Source organism: Bombina bombina, chromosome 6, assembly GCF_027579735.1.
Source record: "Bombina bombina isolate aBomBom1 chromosome 6, aBomBom1.pri, whole genome shotgun sequence".
Lineage (NCBI taxonomy): Eukaryota > Metazoa > Chordata > Amphibia > Anura > Bombinatoridae > Bombina > Bombina bombina.
The window spans coordinates 282,223,511-282,250,726 of NC_069504.1; the positions used below are offsets into that span (position 1 = coordinate 282,223,511).

At 42.9% G+C, this 27,216-nt stretch overlaps 1 protein-coding gene across 1 annotated transcript in view; it reads right to left on the bottom strand.

Annotated features, from left to right (window-relative positions):
* The window catches only part of METAP2 (methionyl aminopeptidase 2), a 290,993-nt gene that overhangs the window by 232,170 nt on the left and 31,607 nt on the right, over positions 1-27,216 (bottom strand). Inside the window, exon 2 of the mRNA XM_053719228.1 lies at positions 22,213-22,450. Coding sequence (XP_053575203.1) covers positions 22,213-22,450 — 238 coding nt within the window. The remainder of the gene's footprint in view (positions 1-22,212; positions 22,451-27,216) is intronic.

A 27,216-nucleotide genomic window follows, 5' to 3' on the forward strand; every position in this document is an offset into this window, starting at 1 on the left:
ATACAGTTAGCTTTATTTTTAAAATGTGGATTTATTAAAATACCATCCTTTCCAATAATAAGCTTTTTAACTCACTACACAGGCCACAAAATGTGTGAGCTATAGAGCCAATGGATAAAAGATGGTCAGGGTTAAATATAGACTCATAACTGTCTGTGCATGTATAGCTAAAGTAACTAAATTATATTGCTTTTTTTACCAGGCGGTACACTTATGTCTGTAAATACCCCACCCCCAAATTTGTAAAACAATAGATAGGGATAAAGAGAGCAAGTGCCAAAAAATAACATTGTCAAGATTAAGGTTAGAGATATGTGAAGTGATATACAAGTTAGTGACTGTGTGAAATCCAGACTCCAGTACAGGACAGACATACTGACCGTCTGTGACCCTTTCCCCCCAGAGCATGCTGCATGAGAGCAACTAGATCGGCTGAAGTGACCTGATCCAACACACAAATGAATAATTACTGGCAGCATACTGATTACAGAAAGAGACAGACAGACAATGTGAGTGCTGACAGTTCTGTAGCTTCTCAGTAAATCCCAGCTTGCAGGACACAAGCTTCTTTTGTTTCCCAGTTCCTAAAGCAACAACAAACAGCCCAAGGGTAGGAAGCAGCAGCAGCACAGCCAGGGTGAGTGCTGGAATTTCAGCTGCATTGAGTAAAGCATAATTGGTTGATTATAATTGATCAATAGAAAAAAAAAATGTTCTATTGTATTTTATTTTCACCTTATAAAATATAATGATCATCCCTTTTATAGCCGTTTTGCTTAGAGCTCCATGTTATAAGAACCTATGCTAATAAGTCCTAATAAGTTTATTACTGAAATTATATATAATATATATATATTTTTCACGTATTTGTTTTATTTTTTTAATTTAATATGAATAGTTTGCATTCATATTAAGACGGTCAGGTGGAGCGTGAGTTTAATTGGAGGCCAGAGAGGATAGTTGGCTGGGCTGGAGGGGGCGTGACTGGGATGGAGGGGGCGAGGCTGGGCCGGTCTATACAATTTTCCAGGGCTGGTCTGATTTCCCAGTCCGGCCCTAGTCGGGAGGAGAGCCTCCTCCTGAGTCCACACTCCCTGTGCTTTCAGGGAATTCCAGACTGCACCCCAGCCCAATAGGCTGGCATCCGTCGTCACTATGACCCATGCTGGCCTGCGGAAACACATTCCCTGGGACAGATGATCCTGTGACAACCACCAAAGAAGATAGTCTCTGGTCTCTTGATCCAGATTTATTTGAGGAGATACATTTGCATAATCTCCATTCCACTGTTTGAGCATGCATAGTTGCAGTGGTCTGAGATGTAAACGAGCAAACGGAACTATGTCCATTGCCGCTACCATTAGTCCGATTACCTCCATACACTGAGCCACTGACGGCTGAGGAATGGAATGAAGAGTTCGGCAGGTGGTTAAAATCTTTGATTTCCTAAACTCCGTCTGATAGATTCGGTAGACATGAAAATTTTTCTGAGTTCCCAGAAATGGAACTCTTGTGAGAGGGGTAAGTGAACTCTTTTTTACGTTCACCTTCCACCGGTGAGATCTGAGAAAAGCCAACACGATGTCTGTGTGAGATTTGGCTATTTGGTAAGTTGACGCCTGAATTAAGATATCGTCCAGATAAGGCACCACTGCTATGCCCCGCGGCCTTAGAACTGCCAGAAGGGACCCTAGCACCTTTGTGAAAATTCTGGGAGCTGTGGCCAACCCGAAGGGAAGAGCCACAAACTGGTAATGCTTGTCCAGAAAGGCGAACCTGAGAAACTGGTGATGATCTTTGTGGATAGGGATGTGCAGATACGCATCCTTTAAATCCACGGTAGTCATATATTGACCCTCCTGGATCATTGGTAAAATAGTCCGAATGGTCTCCATCTTGAAGGATGGGACTCTGAGGAATTTGTTTAGGATCTTGAGATCTAAAAATTGGTCTGAAGGTTCCCTCTTTTTTGGGAACCACAGATAGATTGGAGTAAAACCCCTGCCCCTGTTCTTGGAACTGGGCAGATTACTCCCTTGGTATATAGGTCTTCTACACAGCGTAAGAACGCCTCTCTTTTTGTCTGGTCGAGAAAGATGAAATCTCCCCCTTGGAGGAGAATCTTTGAAGTCTAGAAGATACCACTGGGTCACAATTTCTAAAGCCCAGAAGTCCTGAACGTCTCTTGCCCAAGCCTGAGCAAAGAGAGAAAGTCTGCCCCCTACTAGATCCGGTCCTGGATTGGGGGCTACCCCTTCATGCTGTCTTGGTGGCAGCAGCGGGCTTCTTGGCCTGTTTACCCTTGTTCCAAGTCTGGTTAGGTCTCCAGACTGACTTGGATTGAGCAAAATTCCCCTCCTGCTTTGCAGCAGGGGAGGAGGAAGAGGGACCACCTTTGAAGTTTTGAAATGAACGAAAATTATTTTGTTTGGTCCTCATCTTATTTGTCTTATCCTGAGGAAGGGCATGGCCTTTTCCTCCAGTGATGTCTGAAATGATCTCTTTCAGTTCAGGCCCGAAAGGGATGGCTAAAAGCTTAGATTTTGATGACACGTCAGCAGACCAGGACTTAAGCCATAACTCTCTACGCGCTAAAATAGCAAAACCTGAATTCTTTGTCGCTAATTTAGCCATTTGAAAAGCGGCATCGGTAATGAAAGAATTAGCTAGCTTGAGAGCCCTAATTCTATCCAGAATATCATCTAATGGGGTCTCAACCTGAAGAGCCTCTTCTAGAGCCTCAAACCAAAAAGCAGCTGCAGTAGTTACAGGAACAATGCACGCTATAGGTTGCAGAAGAAAACCCTGATGAATAAATATTTTCTTTAGAAGACCCTCTAATTTTTTATCCATAGGATCTTTGAAAGCACAACTATCCTCAATAGGTATAGTTGTACGCTTAGCCAGGGTAGAAATAGCTCCCTCCACCTTAGGGACCGTCTGCCACAAATCCCGCATGGTGTCTGATATGGAAAACATTTTCTTAAAAGTAGGAGGGGGGGAAAAACGGAATACCTGGTCTATCCCACTCCTTAGTAACAATGTCCGAAATCCTCTTAGGGACCGAAAAAACATTAGTGTAAGCAGGAACCTCTAGATATCTGTCACAATCATCCAGAGTCGCTAAAACCTCCCTGAGAAACAAGCGGAGGTGTTCTAGTTTAAACTTAAAAGCCGTCATATCTGAGTCTGTCTGAGGGAACATCTTTCCTGAATCAGAAATCTCTCCCTCAGATAGTAAATCCCTCATCCCAACTCAGAACATTGTGAGGGTACATCGGATATAGCTAATAATGCGTCAGAGGGCTCAGCATTTACTCTCACAGCAGACCTACTGCGCTTCCCCTGCAACCCAGGCAGCTTAGATAAAACCTCTGTGAAGGTAGTATTTATAACTGCGGCCATATCTTGCAGGGTGAAAGAATTAAATGCCCTTGAAGTACTTGGCGTCGCTTGTGTGGGCGTTAATGGTTGTGACACTTGGGGAGAATTAGATGGCATAACCTGATTCCCTTCTGACTGAGAATCATCCTGCGACATACTTTTATCAGCTAAAATATGTTCTTTGCAATTTATTGCCCTTCCAGTGCATGAGGGACACATTTTAAGTGGGGGTTCCACAACGGCTTCTAAACACATTGAACATTGGCTTCAATGTCAGACATGTTAATCAGGCTAGTAATGACCACAAACAGGCTTGAAAACACTTTATTTAGTGAAAAAATAACAATCTTAAAAAACGGTACTACGCCTTTAAGAGAAAAAAAGCATACACGTTCTGCAAAACTGCTTTAAATTAATCCAATCTTTCCATTTTTTTTGTATAAGTATTCAAATTAAGCAGCTAAGTTTGCCCCACAAGGAAAGGAACACTTAACCCTTATGTAAAAAAACGGATAATTAATAACTGTTTAATTCCTGAAAAAACTCCCCCTGCACCTCGCTACAGCCCTGCTGTGGCGCCTACCTGCCCTCAGGGAACTGGAACAACAGGGTTAAAGCTTCGATTTGGCCCAAAACTTCCACAAGGGCCCACCGGAGTTGGAGCTTGCTGCTAGACTTGCAAATACAACTGCGCAACTGAGGCGCGAAAATAGTCACCGCCCAGATCACTCGATGTCTCTCAGCCCAAATGAATCGCACCAGAGCGGTCTCAAACTAGCCATGTGGGTTCTCAAACCCAGAAACAGAAGCCAAGTGTACCCTCTAATAAAGTATAAAAAACTTCACTGCCAAAAACGTTATCAGTACTCCCACTGCCCACAAACATTCATACTCAGTGTCAACCATTTTTTCTCAGCCCCTATATGCAAGCTTAGTAATACCTCTCTTCTGTTAGGATTACTGCTTACCCTTACCCTCATGGGGATACTGTCAGCCAATTCTGAAATACCACAGTCTCTCCAGAAAAAAATGACTGAACATACCTCACTGCTATATAGCATGAAAAACGTTCCTCACACTGAAGTTTCTTGTACTCCTCAGCCATTCTGTGGGAACTGCTCTGGATCTTAGCGACAAATGCTAAGATTATTAGCCTCCAGGCAGAAGTCTTCATCCATCTGCTGCCTGAGAGAAAATAGTACACACCGGTACCATTTAAAATAAAAAACTCTTGCTTGAAGAAAATAAAAACTAACATTTTATCACCTCTTTCACTTTACCCTTCCTAGTACTTAGAGTAGGCAAAGAGAATGATTGGGGGTGGAGCTAAGGGAGGAGCTATATAGACAGCTCTGCTGTGGTGCTCTTTGCCACTTCCTGTTAGCAGGAGGATAATATCCCACAAGGATGAATCCGTGGACTCGTCGTACCTTATAGAAGAAACATGTACAGGATTATAGGCTAACAACCTGTATACAGTACGGTCTGAAAGCTGTCTCTGTGCTTCACCAAAATAATAGGATTTATCCATAACAACGATGCCGCTACCTTTATCTGAATTTCTGATCACAATATCACAATTTTCCTTTAATGTTTTTTATTGCAATATGTTCCTGGTATCTAAGATTACAGGTGACAGCATCGTTGCCAAGGTCAACTTCAGCATCCAATTTAAGAATATCATTCTTAACCAATATTTGATAGGCATTGATCATGGGGCCCCTAAAGTTGGCAGGATAAAACTTATACCTGTTTTTCTTTGGTCCCTTAAGTCTGTCTCTGTGGCTCTCATGATAAATGTCATTCAAATTAAATAGCTAATTAAGTGTGGCCACTGAACACGCATCAATAAATGGTAAATGAGGAGATACAGTATCTGCATGAATGGTAATAGGCTCATCTAAGTCTTGTATAATGCCCCTATCTGTAGAAGCAAAAAACATCTTTAAAAGACAGCTTACAAATTAACTTATTAATGTCCAAAGGAGTATTAAAAATTGATTGCATTTTAAGCTTTTTCATTAAAGTATATATTTTTTATTGCACCTTTTTGTAAGTAGTGCCTGCCTGCAGAAAACAACAAACCCCAGACTTACGTTTCGGCCTCGTCAGTGAGGTGCAGTTGCATCTCTCTAGGGCATATGTGCAAGGAGTCCACGTCTGGTTTCCCCTTTTTACTCATAGGGAGACCCAAGAGTAATTTGCATACAAACAAGAAAAAAGATGTTTACAGATGAAATCAAATACATGAACTGAGTAAGTAAAAACAGTAAATGTCATTGTACATGTAGAAACATTACTAGCATAAAATATGATAAATTCCACATAATTGGGCTAAAGAAATAACAGCTTAATAATGAAAAGAACACACTTAGCTTTGTAGAATTGTGTTTCAGGGCATCATAGTTTCTACAGTAACAGAGTCAGGATCAGAATGAGATATCTCGCAAAATGTAACAGAAAAAGAAAAATAACATTAGGCAAAACATTAAATTTCCACAGTTCCAGTAGATAGAAAAAGAAAGAAAGTATTTTTTTTTTTTTTTTAAATTAAATTAAAAAAATTCATAAAAACAGCGAGCAATAGAGGGAGAGGGGTAAAATAAAATTTTGCCGCCAAGAATGACGCATTACGCAAAAGGAAGTTAAAAGTTTTTGGCACAAAACCAACACCAGAAAATGACAACTTGCGTCATAACAAACGCGAGTTCGCGCCAAAACAACTAGCTTCAGACACAGGAAATGACGAAATTTGCGTCATCAAAGGTGCAACTTCACGGCAAAAAGAATTTGCACCAAGAATGACGCGATAAAAAACAGCATTTTTGCGTACTCACAAGCCTAGATTTACCCGCGAAAAAAATTGAAAAACAAGTCAAATTAGGAAGACTGAACACCAGGTAAGAAAAAAGTTTAAATAAACTTCCCAAACATGATTCCTATACTGAAACTGTTTAGACTGCAAAGAGAAATATACACAGACCTGACCAGGGATAGGCACGGACCAAGCCTGTGGTGGACATTTTCCAAAATACAAACCTTAGTGAAGGACACCAAGGTCTACATTTAGCTACCAATCAGCAAGCGCTACCCAGGTTCTGAACCAAAGATGGGCCAGCTACTAAGCTTACATTCCTGCTTTTTCAAATAAAGATACAAAGAGAATGAAGAGAAATTGATAAATAGGAGTAAATCAGAAATTTCCTTAAAATTGCATTTAGTATATCTTGCACCATACAAATTGGGTTTAGTATCCCTTTAATGGAATAAAAATTTCCATCAATCTAAATGGATTATACATTTTATTGTGTATGGTGCAAGAGAGGCTAACGAAGGAAATATCACCATTTTGTTGGATTTAAAGAATACATTAACAATAATTGTCATAGAATGCTGGCCTCTTTTTGACCTGTTAGTTTGTGAAACCACAAAGTTTCTTAAATTTCATTATTATTAAATCTAATTATTAACTCATAAATATGTAAACATAAAACCAGGATTTTAAAAAAAATGTATAGCAGTAGTTTTTAAATCAGACTATGGGGCCGATTTAACATAGTCTGGCGGACATTATACACTGTAGCGTATCATGTCTGCCAGACATTGCTGAATGCGGACAGCATACGGTGTCCGTATTAAGCATTGCACAAACAGTTCAAGTGAAAATTACAAAATCGTATTGAGTATAATAACTATTGTCTTCAATTGAAGAAATTAAAATTGGAATACATTTATAACATTTATAACAATTGAGGTAAACTAGAGATGTGCAAAAACAGGACACAAGTTAAAATTACCACTATGGCTTCCTTATAATTAATCTCTAGAATATCTCAGGTCGGTGCCTGTTAAAGTGCACTGCTTTTTTATGCTTCACCTTTGCATATAAAGAAAAGCTCCAGGGACACAGTGCAACGGCAGCTTGCTTCTTGAATCTTCTGATAATAGTAGCCCCAATCCCGCAAAACGTGTCGCCGCGTGAGTCAAGGAGGAGTCAGGACAAGCATTCATCTGTCCTACTCCTCCGGAGTCCCTCCCCGCTACAAAACGAGTGGCGGACACTGCAAGGGCCAGGGGTGTGGAGCAGGTGGGTAAAGAAGAGAGTTAAAAGGTGTAGAAGAGTCGTTTAGGGTTTGAGGAAAGAGTAGTATATAAGAGTATATCGTCAATCTAAAAATGGAGGTAGAAGATGAATCCCTACAACCGATAACAGAGAACCCTTGAAAAGGATTTCCTGTGAGAGAAACCATAAAATCAATAGGCGATACTCTTTTCACATCCCTCTGAAAAACACTTTACTCTGAGAGGAATTGGGCTTCAGAATGCTTAGAAGCGCTTATCATAAAAGAAATCATAAAAATCAAGCACAAACTTACTTCACCCCCTCCATAGGAGGCAAAGTTTGTAAAATTGAGTTGTGGGTGTGGTGGGAGGTGTATTTATAGGCATTTGAGGTTTGGGAAATTTTGCCCCCTCCTGGTAGGAATGTATATACCATACGTCACTAGCTCATGGACTCTTGCCAATTACATGAAAGAAATATCAATGGGAATAAACTTCAAATATATTTTGGGCACATTAACTGATTCCGTGTAGTTAAAGTTGGAAAAACATAATTTATGCTTACCTGATAAATTCCTTTCTCCTGTAGTGTAGTCAGTCCACGGGTCATCCATTACTTATGGGATATTAACTCCTCCCTAACAGGAAGTGCAAGAGGATCACCCAAGCAGAGCTGCTATATAGCTCCTCCCCTCTACGTCATACCCAGTCATTCGACCGAAAACCAAACGAGAAAGGAGAAACTATAGGGTGCAGTGGTGACTGGAGTATAATTTAAAATTTAGACCTGCCATAAAAAACAGGGCGGGCCGTGGACTGACTACACTACAGGAGAAAGGAATTTATCAGGTAAGCATAAATTATGTTTTCTCCTGTTAAGTGTAGTCAGTCCACGGGTCATCCATTACTTATGGGATACCAATACCAAAGCTAAAAGTACACGGATGACGGGAGGGACAGGCAGGCTCTTTACACGGAAGGAACCACTGCCTGAAGAACCTTTCTCCCAAAAACAGCCTCCGAAGAAGCAAAAGTGTCAAATTTGTAAAATTTGGAAAAAGTATGAAGAGAAGACCAAGTTGCAGCCTTGCAAATCTGTTCAACAGAGGCCTCATTCTTAAAGGCCCAAGTGGAAGCCACAGCTCTAGTAGAATGAGCTGTAATTCTTTCAGGAGGCTGCTGTCCAGCAGTCTCATAGGCTAAAAGTATTATGCTACGAAGCCAAAAAGAAAGAGAGGTGGCCGAAGCCTTTTGACCTCTCCTCTGTCCAGAATACACGACAAATAGGGAAGAAGTTTGTCGAAAATCTTTAGTTGCCTGTAAATAAAATTTCAGAGCACGGACAACGTCCAGATTGTGCAGAAGTCGTGCCTTCTTTGAAGAAGGGTTAGGACACAATGATGGAACAACAATCTCTTGATTGATATTCCTGTTGGTAACTACCTTAGGTAAGAACCCAGGTTTAGTACGCATTGTCTGAATGGAAAATCAGATAAGGGGAATCACAATGTAAGGCCGATAACTCAGAGACTCTTCGAGCCGAGGAAATAGCCATTAAAAATAGAACTTTCCAAGATAACAGCCTGATATCAATGGAATGAAGGGGTTCAAACGGAACACCCTGTAAAACGTTAAGAACTAAGTTTAAGCTCCATGGTGGAGCAACAGTTTTAAACACAGGCTTAATCCTGGCCAAAGCCTGACAAAAAGCCTGAACGTCTGGAACTTCTGACAGACGTTTGTGTAAAAGGATGGACAAAGCTGAGATCTGTCCCTTTAACGAACTAGCGGATAAACCCTTTTATAAACCTTCTTGTAGAAAAGACAATATCCTAGGAATCCTAACCTTACTCCATGAGTAACTCTTGGATTCGCACCAATGCAAGTATTTGCGCCATATTTTATGGTAAATTTTCCTGGTAACAGGCTTCCTAGCCTGTATTAAAGTATCAATCACTGATTCCGAAAATACACACTTTGATAGAATCAAGCGTTCAATCTCCAAGCAGTCAGCTTCAGAGAAATTAGATTTGGATGTTTGAAAGGACCCTGCACCAGAAGGTCCTGTCTCAGAGGTAGAGACCATGGTGGACAGGACGACATGTCCACTAGGTCTGCATACCAGGTCCTGCGTGGCCACGCAGGTGCTATTAGAATCACCGATACTCTCTCCTGTTTGATCCTGGCAATCAATCGAGGAAGCAACGGGAAGGGTGGAAACACATAAGCCATGTTGAAGGCCCAAGGTGCTGTCAGAGCATCTATTAGAACCGCTCCCGGGTCTCTGGGCCTGGATCCGTAACAAGGAAGTTTGGCGTTCTGGCGAGACGCCATGAGGTCCAGATCTGGTTTGCCCCAACGCCGAAGTATTTGGGCAAAAACCTCCGGATGAAGTTCCCACTCCCCCGGATGAAAAGTCTGACGACTTAGAAAATCCGCTTCCCAGTTCTCCACACCTGGGATGTGGATCGCTGAAAGGTGGCAAGAGTGAGACTCTGCCCAGTGAATTATCTTTGAGACTTCCATCATCGCTAGGGAACTCCTTGTCCCTCCCTGATGGTTGATGTAAGCCACAGTCATGATGTTGTCCGACTGAAACCTGATGAACCTCAGAGTTGCTAACTGAGGCCAAGCCAGAAGAGCATTGAAAACTGCTCTTAATTCCAGAATGTTTATGGGAAGGAGACTCCAGACAGCGCCCCAACCTATCAGGCTGGCGTCTGTTGTTACAATCGTCCAATCTGGCCTGCTGAAGGGCATCCCCTTGGACAGATGTGGCCGAGAAAGCCACCATAGAAGAGAATTTCTTGTCTCCTGATCCAAATTCAGCAGAGGGGACAAATCTGAGTAATCCCCATTCCACTGACTTAGCATGCACAATTGTAGTGGTCTGAGATGCAGGCGTGCAAAGGGTACTATGTCCATTGCCGCTACCATTAAGCCTATTACCTCCATGCATTGAGCCACTGACGGGTGTGGAATGGAATGAAGGACACGGCAAGCATTTAGAAGTTTTGTTAACCTGTCTTCTGTCAGGTAAATTTTCATTTCTACAGAATCTATAAGAGTCCCTAAGAAGGGAACTCTTGTGAGTGGCAATAGAGAACTCTTTCCTTCGTTCACTTTCCACCCATGTGACCTTAGAAATGCCAGTACAAACTCTGTATGAGACTTGGTAGTTTCGAGACTTGACGCTTGTATCAGAATGTCGTCTAGGTACGGAGCTACCGATATTCCTTGCGGTCTTAGAACCGCCAGAAGAGAACCCAGAACCTTTGTAAAGATTCTTGGAGCAGTAGCCAACCCGAAGGGAAGAGCTACAAACTGGTAATGCCTGTCTAGGAAGGCAAATCTTAGGTACCGGTAATGATCTTTGTGAATCGGTATGTGCAGGTAGGCATCCTTTAAATCCACTGTGGTCATGTACTGACCCTTTTGGATCATGGGTAAGATTGTCCGAATAGTTTCCATTTTGAACGATGGAACTCTTAGGAATTTGTTTAGGATCTTTAAATCCAAGATTGGTCTGAAGGTTCCTTCCTTCTTGGGAACCACAGATTTGAGTAAAACCCTTGTCCGTGCTCCGACCGCGGAACCGGGTGGATCACTCCCATTAGTAAAAGATCTTGTACACAGCGTAGAAACGCCTCTTTCTTTATCTGGTTTGTTGACAACCTTGAAAGATGAAATCTCCCTTTTGGAGGAGAAGCTTTGAAGTCCAGAAGATATCCCTGAGATATGATCTCTAACGCCCAGGGATCCTGGACATCTCTTGCCCAAGCCTGGGCGAAGAGAGAAAGTCTGCCCCCTACTAGATCCGTTTCCGGATTGGGGGCCCTCACTTCATGCAGTCTTAGGGGCAGCAGCAGGTTTTCTGGCCTGCTTGCCCTTGTTCCAGGTCTGGTTAGGTTTCCAGCCCTGTCTGAATCTAGCAACAAATCCTTCCTGTTTTGGAGCGGAGGAAGTTGATGCTGCTCCTGCCTTGAAGTTACGAAAGGCACGAAAATTAGACTGTCTAGCCCTTGGTTTGGCTCTGTCTTGAGGCAGGGCATGGCCCTTACCTCCAGTAATGTCAGCGATAATTTCTTTCAAACCGGGCCCAAATAATGTCTGCGCTTTGAAAGGTATGTTAAGCAATTTAGATTTAGAAGTCACATCGGCTGACCAGGATTTTAGCCACAGCGCTCTACGCGCCTGAATGGCGAATCCGGAATTCTTAGCCGTAAGCTTAGTTAGATGTACTACGGCATCAGAAATAAATGAATTAGCTAGCTTAAGGGCTTTAAGCTTGTTTGTAATCTTATCCATAGGAGCTGTTTCAAGGGTCTCCTCCAGAGACTCAAACCAGAATGCCGCCGCAGCCGTGACAGGCGCAATGCATGCGAGTGGTTGCAATATAAAACCTTGTTGAGTAAACATTTTCTTAAGGTAACCCTCTAACTTTTTATCCATTGGATCTGAAAAGGCACAGCTATCCTCTACCGGGATAGTGGTACGCTTAGCCAGAGTAGAAACTGCTCCCTCCACCTTAGGGACCGTTTGCCATAAGTCCTGTGTGGTGGCGTCTATTGGAAACATTTTTCTAAATATAGGAGGGGGGGAAAAGGGTACACCGGGCCTATCCCACTCCTTGGTAATAATCTCTGTAAGCCTCTTAGGTATAGGAAAGACGTCAGTACACGCCGGTACCGCATAGTATCTATCCAGCCTACATAATTTCTCTGGGATTGCAACCGTGTTACAATCATTCAGAGCCGCTAATACCTCCCCTAATAGTACACGGAGGTTCTCAAGCTTAAATTTAAAATTTGAAATGTCTGAATCCAGTCTATTTGGATCAGATCCGTCACCTACAGAATGAAGCTCTCCGTCTTCATGCTCTGCCACTTGTGACGCAGTATCAGACATGGCTCTAACATTATCAGCGTACTCTGTTCTCACCCCAGAGTGGTCGCGTTTACCTCTAAGTTCTGGCAATTTAGATAAAACTTCAGTCATAACATTAGCCATGTCTTGTAAAGTGATTTGTAATGGCCGCCCTGATGTACTTGGCGCCACCATATCATGCACCTCCCGAGCGGGAGATGCAGGTACTGACACGTGAGAAGAGTTAGTCGGCATAACTTTCCCCTCGATGTCTGGTGAAATTTTCTTGACATGTACAGATTGGCTTTTATTTAAAGTAGCATCAATGCAATTAGTACACAAATTTCTATTGGGCTCCACATTGGTCTTAGAACATATTGCACAAAGAGATTCCTCTGTGTCAGACATGTTTAAACAAACTAGCAATTAGACTACCAAGCTTGGAAAATACTTTTCAAACAATTTTCAAGTAATATAAAAAACGTTACTGTGCCTTTAAGAAGCACACAAAAACTGTCACAGTTGAAATAACAATTAACCGGATTAGTTATAGAAACCAATTTTTTACAGTAAATGCATTGATTTAGCAAAGGAATGCACCCACTAGCAAATGGATGATTAACCCCTTAATACCGGAAAAACGTATAACAATAAAAACAGAATTTATGTTTACCTGATAAATTACTTTCTCCAACGGTGTGTCCGGTCCACGGCGTCATCCTTACTTGTGGGATATTCTCTTCCCCAACAGGAAATGGCAAAAAGCCCAGCAAAGCTGGTCACATGATCCCTCCTAGGCTCCGCCTTCCCCAGTCATTCGACCGACGTAAAGGAGGAATATTTGCATAGGAGAAATCATATGATACCGTGGTGACTGTAGTTAAAGAAAATAAATCATCAGACCTGATTAAAAAACCAGGGCGGGCCGTGGACCGGACACACCGTTGGAGAAAGTAATTTATCAGGTAAACATAAATTCTGTTTTCTCCAACATAGGTGTGTCCGGTCCACGGCGTCATCCTTACTTGTGGGAACCAATACCAAAGCTTTAGGACACGGATGATGGGAGGGAGCAAATCAGGTCACCTAGATGGAAGGCACCACGGTTTGCAAAACCTTTCTCCCAAAAATAGCCTCAGAAGAAGCAAAAGTATCAAATTTGTAAAATTTGGTAAAAATGTGCAGTGAAGACCAAGTCGCTGCCTTACATATCTGATCAACAGAAGCCTCGTTCTTAAAGGCCCATGTGGAAGCCACGGCCCTAGTGGAATGAGCTGTGATTCTTTCAGGAGGCTGCCGTCCGGCAGTCTCATAAGCCAATCTGATGATGCTTTTAAGCCAAAAAGATAGAGAGGTAGAAGTTGCTTTTTGACCTCTCCTTTTACCAGAGAAAAGGCCCCCAGTGAAAAAGGTGTCCAATACAGTGCCTGCCGTTTTTATTAAAACAATCCCCAAGATTTAACAACTATTAAAAGTAATAATCTGCCAAATATACTTAGTAAAGTAATCGTTTTAGCCCAGAAAAATGTCTACCAGTTTTTTAAGCCCTAATGAAGCCCTTTATTCTTTTACTTAAACAAAGAAAATGGCTTACCGGTTCCCATAGGGAAAATGACAGCTTCCAGCATTACCAAGTCTTGTTAGAAATGTGTCATACCTCAAGCAGCAAAAGTCTGCTCACTGTTTCCCCCAACTGAAGTTAATTCCTCTCAACAGTCCTGTGTGGAAACAGCCATCGATTTTAGTAACGGTTGCTAAAATCATTTTCCTCTTACAAACAGAAATCTTCATCTCTTTCCTGTTTCAGAGTAAATAGTACATACCAGCACTATTTTAAAATAACAAACTCTTGATTGAAGAATAAAAACTACATTTAAACACCAAAAAACTCTAAGCCATCTCCGTGGAGATGTTGCCTGTACAACGGCAAAGAGAATGACTGGGGAAGGCGGAGCCTAGGAGGGATCATGTGACCAGCTTTGCTGGGCTCTTTGCCATTTCCTGTTGGGGAAGAGAATATCCCACAAGTAAGGATGACGCCGTGGACCGGACACACCTATGTTGGAGAAATATAAACGTTTTTATTACAGTCAAAACACAGTCTCACAGGTCTGCTGTGAGTGATTACCTCCCTCAAAACTAGTTTTGGAGACCCCTGAGCTCTGTAGAGACATCCTGGATCATGCAGGGAGAACAAGGAAGATTTGTGACTGAATTTCTACTGCGTAGAAAAGCGCCAAAATAGGCCCCTCCCACTCAAAATACAACAGTGGGGAAGCTCAATAAACTGACTTTATTTAAAACAAACGACAGCCAAGTGGAAATTAATGCCCATAAAATTTTTCACCAAGTACCTCAAAACTAAAACGATTAACATGCCAGTAAACGTTTTCAATATAAATACATGAAGTTATAAAAAAGCCTGTTGCTTGTTGCTTTTACTGCAGAAGGCTATAAGTTATATGTATACAGTATTTTCTTAGTGAAGCGCCATTCCCCAGAAATACTTCAGTGCCAACATACATACATAACAGCCTGATACCAATTGCTACTACTGCATTTAAGGCTGTACTTACATTTTAACGGTATTAGCAGTCTTTTCTCAGTCAATTCCATTCCTTAGAAAATAATATACTGCAACATACCTCTTTGCAGGTGAACCCTGCCCGCTGTCCCCTGTTCAGAAGTTACCCCGCTCCTCAGAAGGCCGAGAACAGCAAATGGATCTTAGTTACGTCCGCTAAGATCATACACAAACTCAGGCAGATTCTTCTTCTAATGCTGCCTGAGAAAAAACAACACACTCCGGTGCCGTTTAAAATAACAAACTTTTGATTGAAGAAATAAAAAACAGAATTTATGTTTACCTGATAAATTTCTTTCTCCAACGGTGTGTCCGGTCCACGGCGTCATCCTTACTTGTGGGATATTCTCTTCCCCAACAGGAAATGGCAAAGAGCCCAGCAAAGCTGGTCACATGATCCCTCCTAGGCTCCGCCTACCCCAGTCATTCGACCGACGTTAAGGAGGAATATTTGCATAGGAGAAACCATATGGTACCGTGGTGACTGTAGTTAAAGAAAATAAAATATCAGACCTGATTAAAAAAACCAGGGCGGGCCGTGGACCGGACACACCGTTGGAGAAAGAAATTTATCAGGTAAACATAAATTCTGTTTTCTCCAACATAGGTGTGTCCGGTCCACGGCGTCATCCTTACTTGTGGGAACCAATACCAAAGCTTTAGGACACGGATGAAGGGAGGGAGCAAATCAGGTCACCTAAATGGAAGGCACCACGGCTTGCAAAACCTTTCTCCCAAAAATAGCCTCAGAAGAAGCAAAAGTATCAAACTTGTAAAATTTGGTAAAAGTGTGCAGTGAAGACCAAGTCGCTGCCCTACATATCTGATCAACAGAAGCCTCGTTCTTGAAGGCCCATGTGGAAGCCACAGCCCTAGTGGAATGAGCTGTGATTCTTTCGGGAGGCTGCCGTCCGGCAGTCTCGTAAGCCAATCTGATGATGCTTTTAATCCAAAGAGAGAGAGAGGTAGAAGTTGCTTTTTGACCTCTCCTTTTACCTGAATAAACAACAAACAAGGAAGATGTTTGTCTAAAATCCTTTGTAGCATCTAAATAGAATTTTAGAGCGCGAACAACATCCAAATTGTGCAACAAACGTTCCTTCTTTGAAACTGGTTTTGGACACAGAGAAGGTACGATAATCTCCTGGTTAATGTTTTTGTTAGAAACAACTTTTGGAAGAAAACCAGGTTTAGTACGTAAAACCACCTTATCTGCATGGAACACCAGATAAGGAGGAGAACACTGCAGAGCAGATAATTCTGAGACTCTTCTAGCAGAAGAAATCGCAACTAAAAACAAAACTTTCCAAGATAATAACTTAATATCAACGGAATGTAAGGGTTCAAACGGAACCCCCTGAAGAACTGAAAGAACTAAATTGAGACTCCAAGGAGGAGTCAAAGGTTTGTAAACAGGCTTGATTCTAACCAGAGCCTGAACAAAGGCTTGAACATCTGGCACAGCTGCCAGCTTTTTGTGAAGTAATACCGACAAGGCAGAAATCTGTCCCTTCAGGGAACTAGCAGATAATCCTTTGTCCAATCCTTCTTGAAGGAAGGATAGAATCCTAGGAACCTTAACCTTGTCCCAAGGGAATCCTTTAGATTCACACCAACAGATATATTTTTTCCAAATTTTGTGGTAAATCTTTCTAGTCACAGGCTTTCTGGCCTGAACAAGAGTATCGATAACAGAATCTGAGAATCCTCGCTTCGATAAAATCAAACGTTCAATCTCCAAGCAGTCAGCTGGAGTGAAACCAGATTCGGATGTTCGAACGGACCCTGAACAAGAAGGTCTCGTCTCAAAGGTAGCTTCCAAGGTGGAGCCGATGACATATTCACCAGATCTGCATACCAAGTCCTGCGTGGCCACGCAGGAGCTATCAAGATCACCGACGCCCTCTCCTGCTTGATCCTGGCTATCAGCCTGGGGATGAGAGGAAATGGCGGGAACACATAAGCTAGTTTGAAGGTCCAAGGTGCTACTAGTGCATCCACTAGAGCCGCCTTGGGATCCCTGGATCTGGCCCCGTAGCAAGGAACTTTGAAGTTCTGACGAGAGGCCATCAGATCCATGTCTGGAATGCCCCACAGGTGAGTGACTTGGGCAAAGATTTCCGGATGGAGTTCCCACTCCCCCGGATGCAATGTCTGCCGACTCAGAAAATCCGCTTCCCAATTTTCCACTCCTGGGATGTGGATAGCAGACAGGTGGCAGGAGTGAGACTCCGCCCAAAGAATAATTTTGGTTACTTCTTCCATCGCTAGGGAACTTCTTGTTCCCCCCTGATGGTTGATGTATGCAACAGTCGTCATGTTGTCTGATTGAAACCGTATGAACCTGGTCCTCGCAAGCTGGGGCCAGGCCTGGAGAGCATTGAATATCGCTCTCAGTTCCAGAATATTTATCGGTAGAAGAGATTCTTCCCGAGACCAAAGACCCTGAGCTTTCAGGGATCCCCAGACCGCGCCCCAGCCTATCAGACTGGCGTCGGTCGTGACAATGACCCACTCTGGTCTGTGGAACATCATCCCTTGAGACAGATTGGCCAGGGACAGCCACCAACGGAGTGAGTCTCTGGTCCTCTGATTTACTTGTATCTTCGGAGACAAGTCTGTATAGTCCCCATTCCACTGACTGAGCATGCACAGTTGTAATGGTCTTAGATGAATGCGCGCAAAAGGAACTATGTCCATCGCCGCCACCATCAAACCGATCACTTCCATGCACTGAGCTATGGAAGGAAGAGGAACGGAATGAAGTATCCGACAAGAGTCCAGAAGCTTTGTTTTTCTGGCCTCTGTTAGAAAGATCCTCATTTCTAAGGAGTCTATAATTGTTCCCAAGAAGGGAACCCTTGTTGACGGGGATAGAGAACTCTTTTCCACGTTCACTTTCCAGCCGTGAGATCTGAGAAAGGCCAGTACAATGTCCGTGTGAGCCTTTGCTTGAGGAAGGGACGACGCTTGAATCAGAATGTCGTCCAGGTAAGGTACTACTGCAATGCCCCTTGGTCTTAGCACCGCTAGAAGGGACCCTAGTACCTTTGTGAAAATCCTTGGAGCAGTGGCTAATCCGAAAGGAAGCGCCACGAACTGGTAATGTTTGTCCAGGAATGCAAACCTTAGGAACCGATGATGTTCCTTGTGGATAGGAATATGTAGATACGCATCCTTTAAATCCACCGTGGTCATGAATTGACCTTCCTGGATGGAAGGAAGGATAGTTCGAATGGTTTCCATCTTGAACGATGGGACCTTGAGAAATTTGTTTAAGATCTTGAGATCTAGGATTGGTCTGAACGTTCCCTCTTTTTTGGGAACTATGAACAGATTGGAGTAGAACCCCATCCCTTGTTCTCTTAATGGAACAGGATGAATCACTCCCATTTTTAACAGGTCTTCTACACAATGTAAGAACGCCTGTCTTTTTATGTGGTCTGAAGACAACTGAGACCTGTGGAACCTCCCCCTTGGGGGAAGTCCCTTGAATTCCAGAAGATAACCCTGGGAGACTATTTCTAGCGCCCAAGGATCCAGAACATCTCTTGCCCAAGCCTGAGCGAAGAGAGAGAGTCTGCCCCCCACCAGATCCGGTCCCGGATCGGGGGCCAATATTTCATGCTGTCTTGGTAGCAGTGGCAGGTTTCTTGGCCTGCTTTCCCTTGTTCCAGCCTTGCATTGGTCTCCAAGCTGGCTTGGCCTGAGAAGTATTACCCTCTTGCTTAGAGGACGTAGCACCTTGGGCTGGTCCGTTTTTACGAAAGGGACGAAAATTAGGTCTATTTTTTGCCTTGAAAGGCCGATCCTGAGGAAGGGCGTGGCCCTTACCCCCAGTGATATCAGAGATAATCTCTTTCAAGTCAGGACCAAACAACGTTTTCCCCTTGAAAGGAATGTTTAGTAGCTTGTTCTTGGAAGACGCATCAGCCGACCAAGATTTCAACCAAAGCGCTCTGCGCGCCACAATAGCAAACCCAGAGTTCTTAGCCGCTAACTTAGCCAATTGCAAAGAGGCGTCTAGAGTGAAAGAATTAGCCAATTTGAGAGCATTGATTCTGTCCATAATCTCCTCATAAGGAGGAGAGTCACTATCGAGCACCTTAAGCAGTTCATCAAACCAGAAATATGCGGCAGTAGTGACAGGGACAATGCATGAAATGGGTTGTAGAAGGTAGCCCTGCTGAACAAACATCTTTTTAAGCAAACCTTCTAATTTTTTATCCATAGGATCTTTGAAAGCACAACTATCCTCTATTGGAATAGTGGTGCGTTTGTTTAAAGTAGAAACCGCTCCCTCGACCTTGGGGACTGACTGCCATAAGTCCTTTCTGGGGTCGACCATAGGAAACAATTTTTTAAATATGGGGGGAGGGACGAAAGGAATACCGGGCCTTTCCCATTCTTTATTAACAATGTCCGCCACCCGCTTGGGTATAGGAAAAGCTTCTGGGAGCCCCGGCACCTCTAGGAACTTGTCCATTTTACATAGTTTCTCTGGGATGACTAAATTTTCACAATCATCCAGAGTGGATAATACCTCCTTAAGCAAAATGCGGAGATGTTCCAATTTAAATTTAAATGTAATCACATCAGATTCAGCCTGCTGAGAAATGTTCCCTAAATCAGTAATTTCTCCCTCAGACAAAACCTCCCTGGCCCCCTCAGATTGGGTTAGGGGCCCTTCAGAGATATTAATATCAGCGTCGTCATGCTCTTCAGTAACTAAAACAGAGCAGCCACGCTTACGCTGACAAGGGTTCATTTTGGCTAAAATGTTTTTGACAGAATTATCCATTACAGCCGTTAATTGTTGCATAGTAAGGAGTATTGGCGCGCTAGATGTACTAGGGGCCTCCTGAGTGGGCAAGACTCGTGTAGACGAAGGAGGGAATGATGCAGTACCATGCTTACTCCCCTCACTTGAGGAATCATCTTGGGCATCATTGTCATTATCACATAAATCACATTTATTTAAATGAATAGGAATTCTGGCTTCCCCACATTCAGAACACAGTCTATCTGGTAGTTCAGACATGTTAAACAGGCATAAACTTGATCAGAAAGTACAAAAAACGTTTTAAAATAAAACCGTTACTGTCACTTTAAATTTTAAACTGAACACACTTTATTACTGCAATTGCGAAAAAACATGAAGGAATTGTTCAAAATTCACCAAATTTTCACCACAGCGTCTTAAAGCCTTGAAAATATTGCACACCAATTTTGGAAGCTTTAACCCTTAAAATAACGGAACCGGAGCCGTTTTAAGCTTTAAACCCCTTTACAGTCCCTGGTATCTGCTTTGCTGAGACCCAACCAAACCCAAAGGGGAATACGATACCAAATGACGCCTTCAGAAGTCTTTTATAAGTATCAGAGCTCCTCTCACATGCGACTGCATGCCATGCCTCTCAAAAACAAGTGCGCAACACCGGCGCGAAAATGAGACTCTGCCTATGCTTGGGGAAAGCCCCTAAAGAATAAGGTGTCTAAAACAGTGCCTGCCGATATTATTATATCAAAATACCCAGATAAAATGATTCCTCAGGGCTAAATATGTGTTAATAATCAATCGATTTAGCCCAGAAAAAGTCTACAGTTTAAATAAGCCCTTGTGAAGCCCTTATTTACAATCGTAATAAACATGGCTTACCGGATCCCATAGGGAAAATGACAGCTTCCAGCATTACATCGTCTTGTTAGAATGTGTCATACCTCAAGCAGCAAGAGACTGCAAACTGTTCCCCCAACTGAAGTTAATTGCTCTCAACAGTCCTGTGTGGAACAGCCATGGATTTTAGTTACGGTTGCTAAAATCATTTTCCTCATACAAACAGAATTCTTCATCTCTTTTCTGTTTCTGAGTAAATAGTACGTACCAGCACTATTTGAAAATAACAAACTCTTGATTGAATAATGAAAAACTACAGTTAAACACTAAAAAACTCTAAGCCATCTCCGTGGAGATGTTGCCTGTACAACGGCAAAGAGAATGACTGGGGTAGGCGGAGCCTAGGAGGGATCATGTGACCAGCTTTGCTGGGCTCTTTGCCATTTCCTGTTGGGGAAGAGAATATCCCACAAGTAAGGATGACGCCGTGGACCGGACACACCTATGTTGGAGAAACTAAGTTTTAATAACCACTGTCCTCTCACACATCCTATCGATTAGTTAGGTGCAAGAGAAAGACTGGGTATGACGTAGAGGGGAGGAGCTATATAGCAGCTCTGCTTGGGTGATCCTCTTGCACTTCCTGTTAGGGAGGAGTTAATATCCCATAAGTAATGGATGACCCGTGGACTGACTACACTTAACAGGAGAAAGTTTGTTTCTCTCATGTAAACTGTTTATTGAAAAAGAAGCCGAAAAACGTTCCAATTTCGGCCGAGGGCAGATACGCTCCAGAGTGCTCTGTTCTAATCAGAGCCTCGGGCGCCGCAACTTCCTCTGGGAACCTTACCATGGCTCTCTGCTGAAATTCTCTGTCTGGGAAATTATCTATCGAATCTATTTATTATAGATTCGATAGATAGATAGATAATATCCCCTACAGAGAATTTCAAGACGTGCGGGCTGGGACCCATGGTAAGGTTCCCAGAGGCAGTTGCGGCGCCCGAGGCTCTGATTAGAACAGAGCACTCTGGAGCGTATCTGCCCTCGGCCGAAATCGGAACATTCTGTTCTTTATTTATTTCGTTAAACTCAAATATTATTTAACATCATGTTCTTTATTTATTTAGCTAAACTCAACTATAACAATTAAAAAAATATAATACTAACAATCAAATGGTTTAAAATATTAGATCGAGGAAATTAATTTGCAGCACAAATTGTGTCTGGAGCGTATCTGCCCTCGGCCGAAATCGGAACAGTCTGTTCTTTATTTATTACATTCTTCGGCTTCTTTTTCAATAAACAGTTTACATGAGAGAAACAAACGTTTCTAAAAAGCTAAAGTGCTTTTTTCTTGCACTTTAACTAGTGCCTAGTAGGTAATGTGCAGATTATCTAGGTAATTTGCAGATTACCTAGGTAATGTGAGAAATTAAACAATTTTTCTGCACTTTAACTGATCACCCTAGTTAATCTGCAGATTAGCTAGGTAATGTGCACATTAACTGATATATAAACATGTAACATATATATAAAATAATCAAAGCCCATCCAACTAAATATTTCAGGTAATTCAATATTTTTTATGTTATAAAAATCACCTTGTGCCAATAAAAGCAGATCTGATTTAAATCTTATCTGCATACCAAACTAAAGGAACAGATTAAATGAACAAAGAAAATGGATGTAAACCTACCCATCTTGTGTTGCTGGGTACTCGCACTCCTGTCCTTTAGGAAAAACTCCACTTGGGTACAGATCACAAATTGGAATGGAAGGTGGATCAGTTTGAGATTTGGCTGAAGAAAAAGAAAAAAAAAGATTATAGAATACATAAATCAGATGCAAAGAGCCACGGTTTGTATTTACAATTATTTCTGGCCATAACCAAAACAAACACCCTTGTTCAGTATTGCTGTATTTTCTCTTGATTTCTTGATTATTAAAACACTATCAAACTCAAAAAGCATTTTTTTCTCCAAAGCCGTTTTTTCCCAGGAAAAAAAAAAAAAGTTTGTTCTTTTTCAAATGATAAATATTAGTGTTCATATACAGTATTTAAACCTCCAATATTATTTCTATACAACATGAATACGTCTATAAAAGACTTTTTACCCTGCAATTACCCTGAAGACAAGATAATATAATTTCTTTTTAATGACACAATGAATCCACGGATCATCTGAATTACTAATGGGATATTCACCTCCTGATCAGCAGTAGGCGGCAAAGAGCACCACAGCAGAGCTGTTAAATAGCTCCTCCCGTCCCTCCCACTCCAGTCATTCCCTTTGCCTGCATTAGTGATAGGAAGTGACAAAGTGAGGTGTTAGAAAAGATTCTTCAATCAAGAGTTTATTATTTTTAAAGTGGTACAGGATTGTGCTGCTTTGTCCTAGGGTGTAGCCGCAGTCCATATCAGTCTCTTCAGTAGAGCTTTGGTGGCTGTAGAGTAATGGGAACTTGTGGGACATAATTCTCACTGCGCCTCCCATATTAATACTGCCCTACTTTCCTATAGCCTGAGGGATTTGACTCGGTCTTTACTTTTTCTACAGGTCGATGTGAGGAAGAGGACCTCTCAAACCTGTGCACTACCATGCTGTCAGGCAGTATTATGAGGTAATTGCTTTTTTTCTTTTTCTTGGGACACAATCAGAGCTCAGAAAAGAGTGGGCACTCACTATAACCTTATATATTACAAAGGGGCACTATAAGGGGCTCTTTATTTATATGGCACTCTCTCTCATGGAACAAGAGGGAGTGTTAGACAGCAATATGTTGGGCTGCACTGGAGGAGCACTAGAGGTTATTTTTATGTATTTTATAATTAATCACTGTGGAAGTCGTTAGTGGTTCCTTCTCCTCGGGGTTCATTTTTCCCCGGGAGAAGACATTTGAGTTAGGTCACGCCCACGATGGGCGGTTTTGCCTTATCCCATTGCGCCTCTTCTTGCGTCCTCAGAGCAAGTCAGTTTGGCCTGCAACAGAGGAATCTCCGGTCTGTGTTTGTCTAGGACTGCATGTTTGCTACTGTTTCCATGCACTCTCAGGATCAGACTGCTTCGTTCATTTCCTGGCATCAATCCAGATCATCCGTTGCGCTGGGGGAACTTCCTGGTCTTATTAGGAGTAAGGTAGGCGCCTCAGCCGGGCTGCTGAGGTGTGGAGGTGACTGGGGGGGATTTGTTCTAATAGTTATTACTTGCTTTTCAGTGCGCAGTAAAAAAGTTGCGCTTTTAAAATTTAAAGGCACAGTATCGTTTTTTTAAATATTAATTTTTTTTATTGAATTTCAAGTTTTTGTGGCAGGACTTTGCTAAGTGTGAGCAATTATGGATCAAGGGACCTTGCGGAATGTTCCTTGTTCTTTGTGTTTCAATGCTTTTGTGGAACCACCAATACCTTTATGTCTTACTTGTATTGAGAGGACTATAAGTTATAAAGATAAGATTTTTTTTCTGAGCCGACTTCTTCTAATGTTGTTCAGGATTCTAATGATGAGGCACAATGTATGCCGCAACTTTCTCTTCAAGTGCCCCAAGTGTTACCGCCCTCACAAGAAGTGCCCTGCGTCTCCTCTGTAACTACCACTGGAGTTACTTTAAAGGACATCGCATCTCTCATGTCTTCCACAATTTCTGATGCGGTCTGCTTTTCCCATGTTGCAGGGTAAACGTAAGAGGCAGACAAGAAATTCTGTCAGCGACTGTTCTGATGCAATTGTTGCGGTTTCGGAGTCCTCCTCTCAGGTTCCTGAGGAAGAAGCCGTGGTAGCATCTGACGGAGAGATTTTAGATTCTGAGGGGGTACTCCCTCTCGCCGATACTGAAGTGGTATCTTTTAGATTTAATCTGGAACACCTCCGTCTATTGCTTAAGGAGGTTTTAGCTACTTTAGATGATAGGGACAACCACAACCGTGGAGTCGCTAAGAAATCCAGTAAGTTGAACAGAAATTTCGAGATTCCTTCCTCAAGTGATGTATTTCCGGTTCCTGACCGAGTTTTTGAGATTATTACTAAGGAGTGGGAGAGACCAGGTATTCTTTTTTCTCCATCTCCTATTTTCAAGAAGATGTTTCCCATAGCCGACTATCAAGCAAGCTTGGCAAACAGTACCTAAGGTGGAAGGGGCTATTTCCACTTTGGCTAAGAGAACTACTTTTCCCAGTATAGTTGTGCTTTCAAAGATCCTATGGACAAGACATTAGAGGGCCTACTCAAAAGGATGTACGTACACCAGGGTCTACAATGGCAACCTGCCGTGTGCATTGCTACCATCACCAGTGGGGCTGCATATTGGTTTGACGCCCTGTCTGATGCTATCAGAACGGAGACATCCTTGGATGAGATTCTAAATAGGATAAAGGCTCTCAAATTAGCCAATTACTTTATCACAGACGCTTCCCTTCACGTTATCAAACTGGGAGCTAACATATTAGGTTTTTTTATTTTGGCCCGCAGAGCCTAATGGCTGATGCCTTGGTCTGCGGACATCTCCTCCAAGTCCAAACTTTTGGCTATTCCATATAAGGTTAAGACCTTATTTGGTCCTGGTCTATAGGAAATTATTTCTGACATCACGGGAGGTAAGGGTCATTTTCTCCCTCTGGATAAGAGAAATAAGATGAAGGGGCACCAGAGTAATTACCGTTCCTTTCGTAATTTCAAGGGAAATTCCTTATATTCCATTGCCAAACAAGATCAACCCAAACCTGCGTGGAGATCCAGCCAGCCATGGAATAAGGGAAAACAGGCTAAAAAGCCTGCCGCTGAATCCAAGTCAGCATGAAGGTAATCCCCCCCCCCCCCGATCCGGGACCGGATCTGGTAGGGGGCAGACTTTCCTTCTTCGTTCAAGCTTGGATACGAGATGTTCAGGATCCCTGGTCATTAGAAATTGTGTCTCAGGGATACAGGTTGGAATTCAAAAGTTTTCCTCCCAGAGGAAGGTTCCTACTTTCAAGATTGTCTGCAGACCAGACGAAAAATGGCGTTCTTACATTGTGTAAGAGATCTCTCCGATCTAGGAGTGATTGCTCCCGTTCCCTTACGGGAACAGGGTCAGGGTTTTTACTCCAACCTATTCGTGGTTCCAAAAAAAGGAGGGAACCTTCAGGCCCATTTTAGACCTCAAGAGTCTAAACAAGTTCCTCAGTGTGCCGTCCTTCAAGATGGAAACTATTCGCTCCATTCTTCCTTTGATCCAGGAGGGTCAATTTATGACAACAGTAGACTTAAAGGACGCGTACTTGCATGTTCCCATTCCCATTCACAAGAACCATTACAAGTTCCTAAAGTTTGCCTTTCTGGACAAACACTTTCAGTTTGTGGCTCTTCCTTTTGGTCTTGCCACTGCTCCCAGAGTCTTCACAAAAGTTCTGGGGTCTCTGTTAGCGGTACTTTGTTCTCGAGGCATTGCTGTGGCACCCTATCTGGACGACATTCTAGTCCAGGCTCAGTCCTTCCATCTAGCGGAATCCCACATAAGCATGGTGTTATCCTTCCTTCGTTCTCACGGGTAGAAGGTAAATTTACAAAAGAGTTCTCTTATCCCAAGTACAAGGGTAACTTTCTTGGGAACCGTAATAGATTCTGTCAATGAAGATCTTTCTGACAGAAGTCAGGAAATCAAAGATTATAGAGACTTACCGAGTTCTTCAGTCCACTCCTCGGCCATCAGTGGCCCAGTGCATGGAGGTAGTCGACTGATGGTGACGGCAATGGACATCATCCCGTTTGCTCGGTTCCATCTCAGACCTCTGCAGTTACGCATGCTCAAGCAGTGGAACAGAGATTATTCTAATTTGTCCCCTCAAATACTACTGAGGCAGGAGACAAGGGATTATCTTCTATGGTGGTTGTCTCTGGATCATCTCTCCCAGGGAACCTGCTTTCGCAGACCTTCCTGGGCGATTGTGACAACGACCGCCAGCCTTCAGGGATGGGGAGCAGTCTGGGGTTCACTGAAAGCTCAGGGAGTTTGGACTCCGTCAGAGTCTGTTCTTCCCATAAACATTCTGGAGCTGAGAGCAATATTTAATGCTCTTCTGAACTGGCCTCAGTTCGCTTCGGTTCAGTTCATCAGGTTCCAGTCTGACAACATGACGCCAGTAGCTTACATCAATCAAGGAGGAACGAGGAGTTCCTTGGCGATGAGAGAGGTATCCAAGATAATTCAGTGGGCGGAAACCCACTCTTGTTATCTGTTGGCGATCCACATCCCAGGGGTGAACAATTGGGAGGTGGACTTCCTGAGCAGGCAGAACTTTCATCCAGAGGAGTGGGAACTCAATCCGGAAGTGTTTTCCAGCCTGATCCACAAGTGGGGCCAGCCGGAATTAGATCTCATGGCATCATGGCTTCAGAATGCCAAGCTCCCGAGATACGGATCGAGGTCCAGGGATCCCCAGGCGGAAAGAGATGCCCTGGCGGTTCCTTGGACCTTCCTCCATTTGCGCTTCTTCCTCGGGTGATTGCTCGTATCAAGCAGGAGAAGGCATCGGTGATACTCATTGCACCGGCCTGGTCTCGCGGGATTTGGTATGCAGATCTAGTGGACATGTCATCTCATCCACCTTGGAGTCTTCCGCTAAGGAAGGACCTGTTCATTCAAGGGCCTTTCCTGCATCCAAATCTAGTTTCTCTGGAGCTGACTGCTTGGAGATTGAACGCTTAATTCTGTTTAGGCAGTGTTTT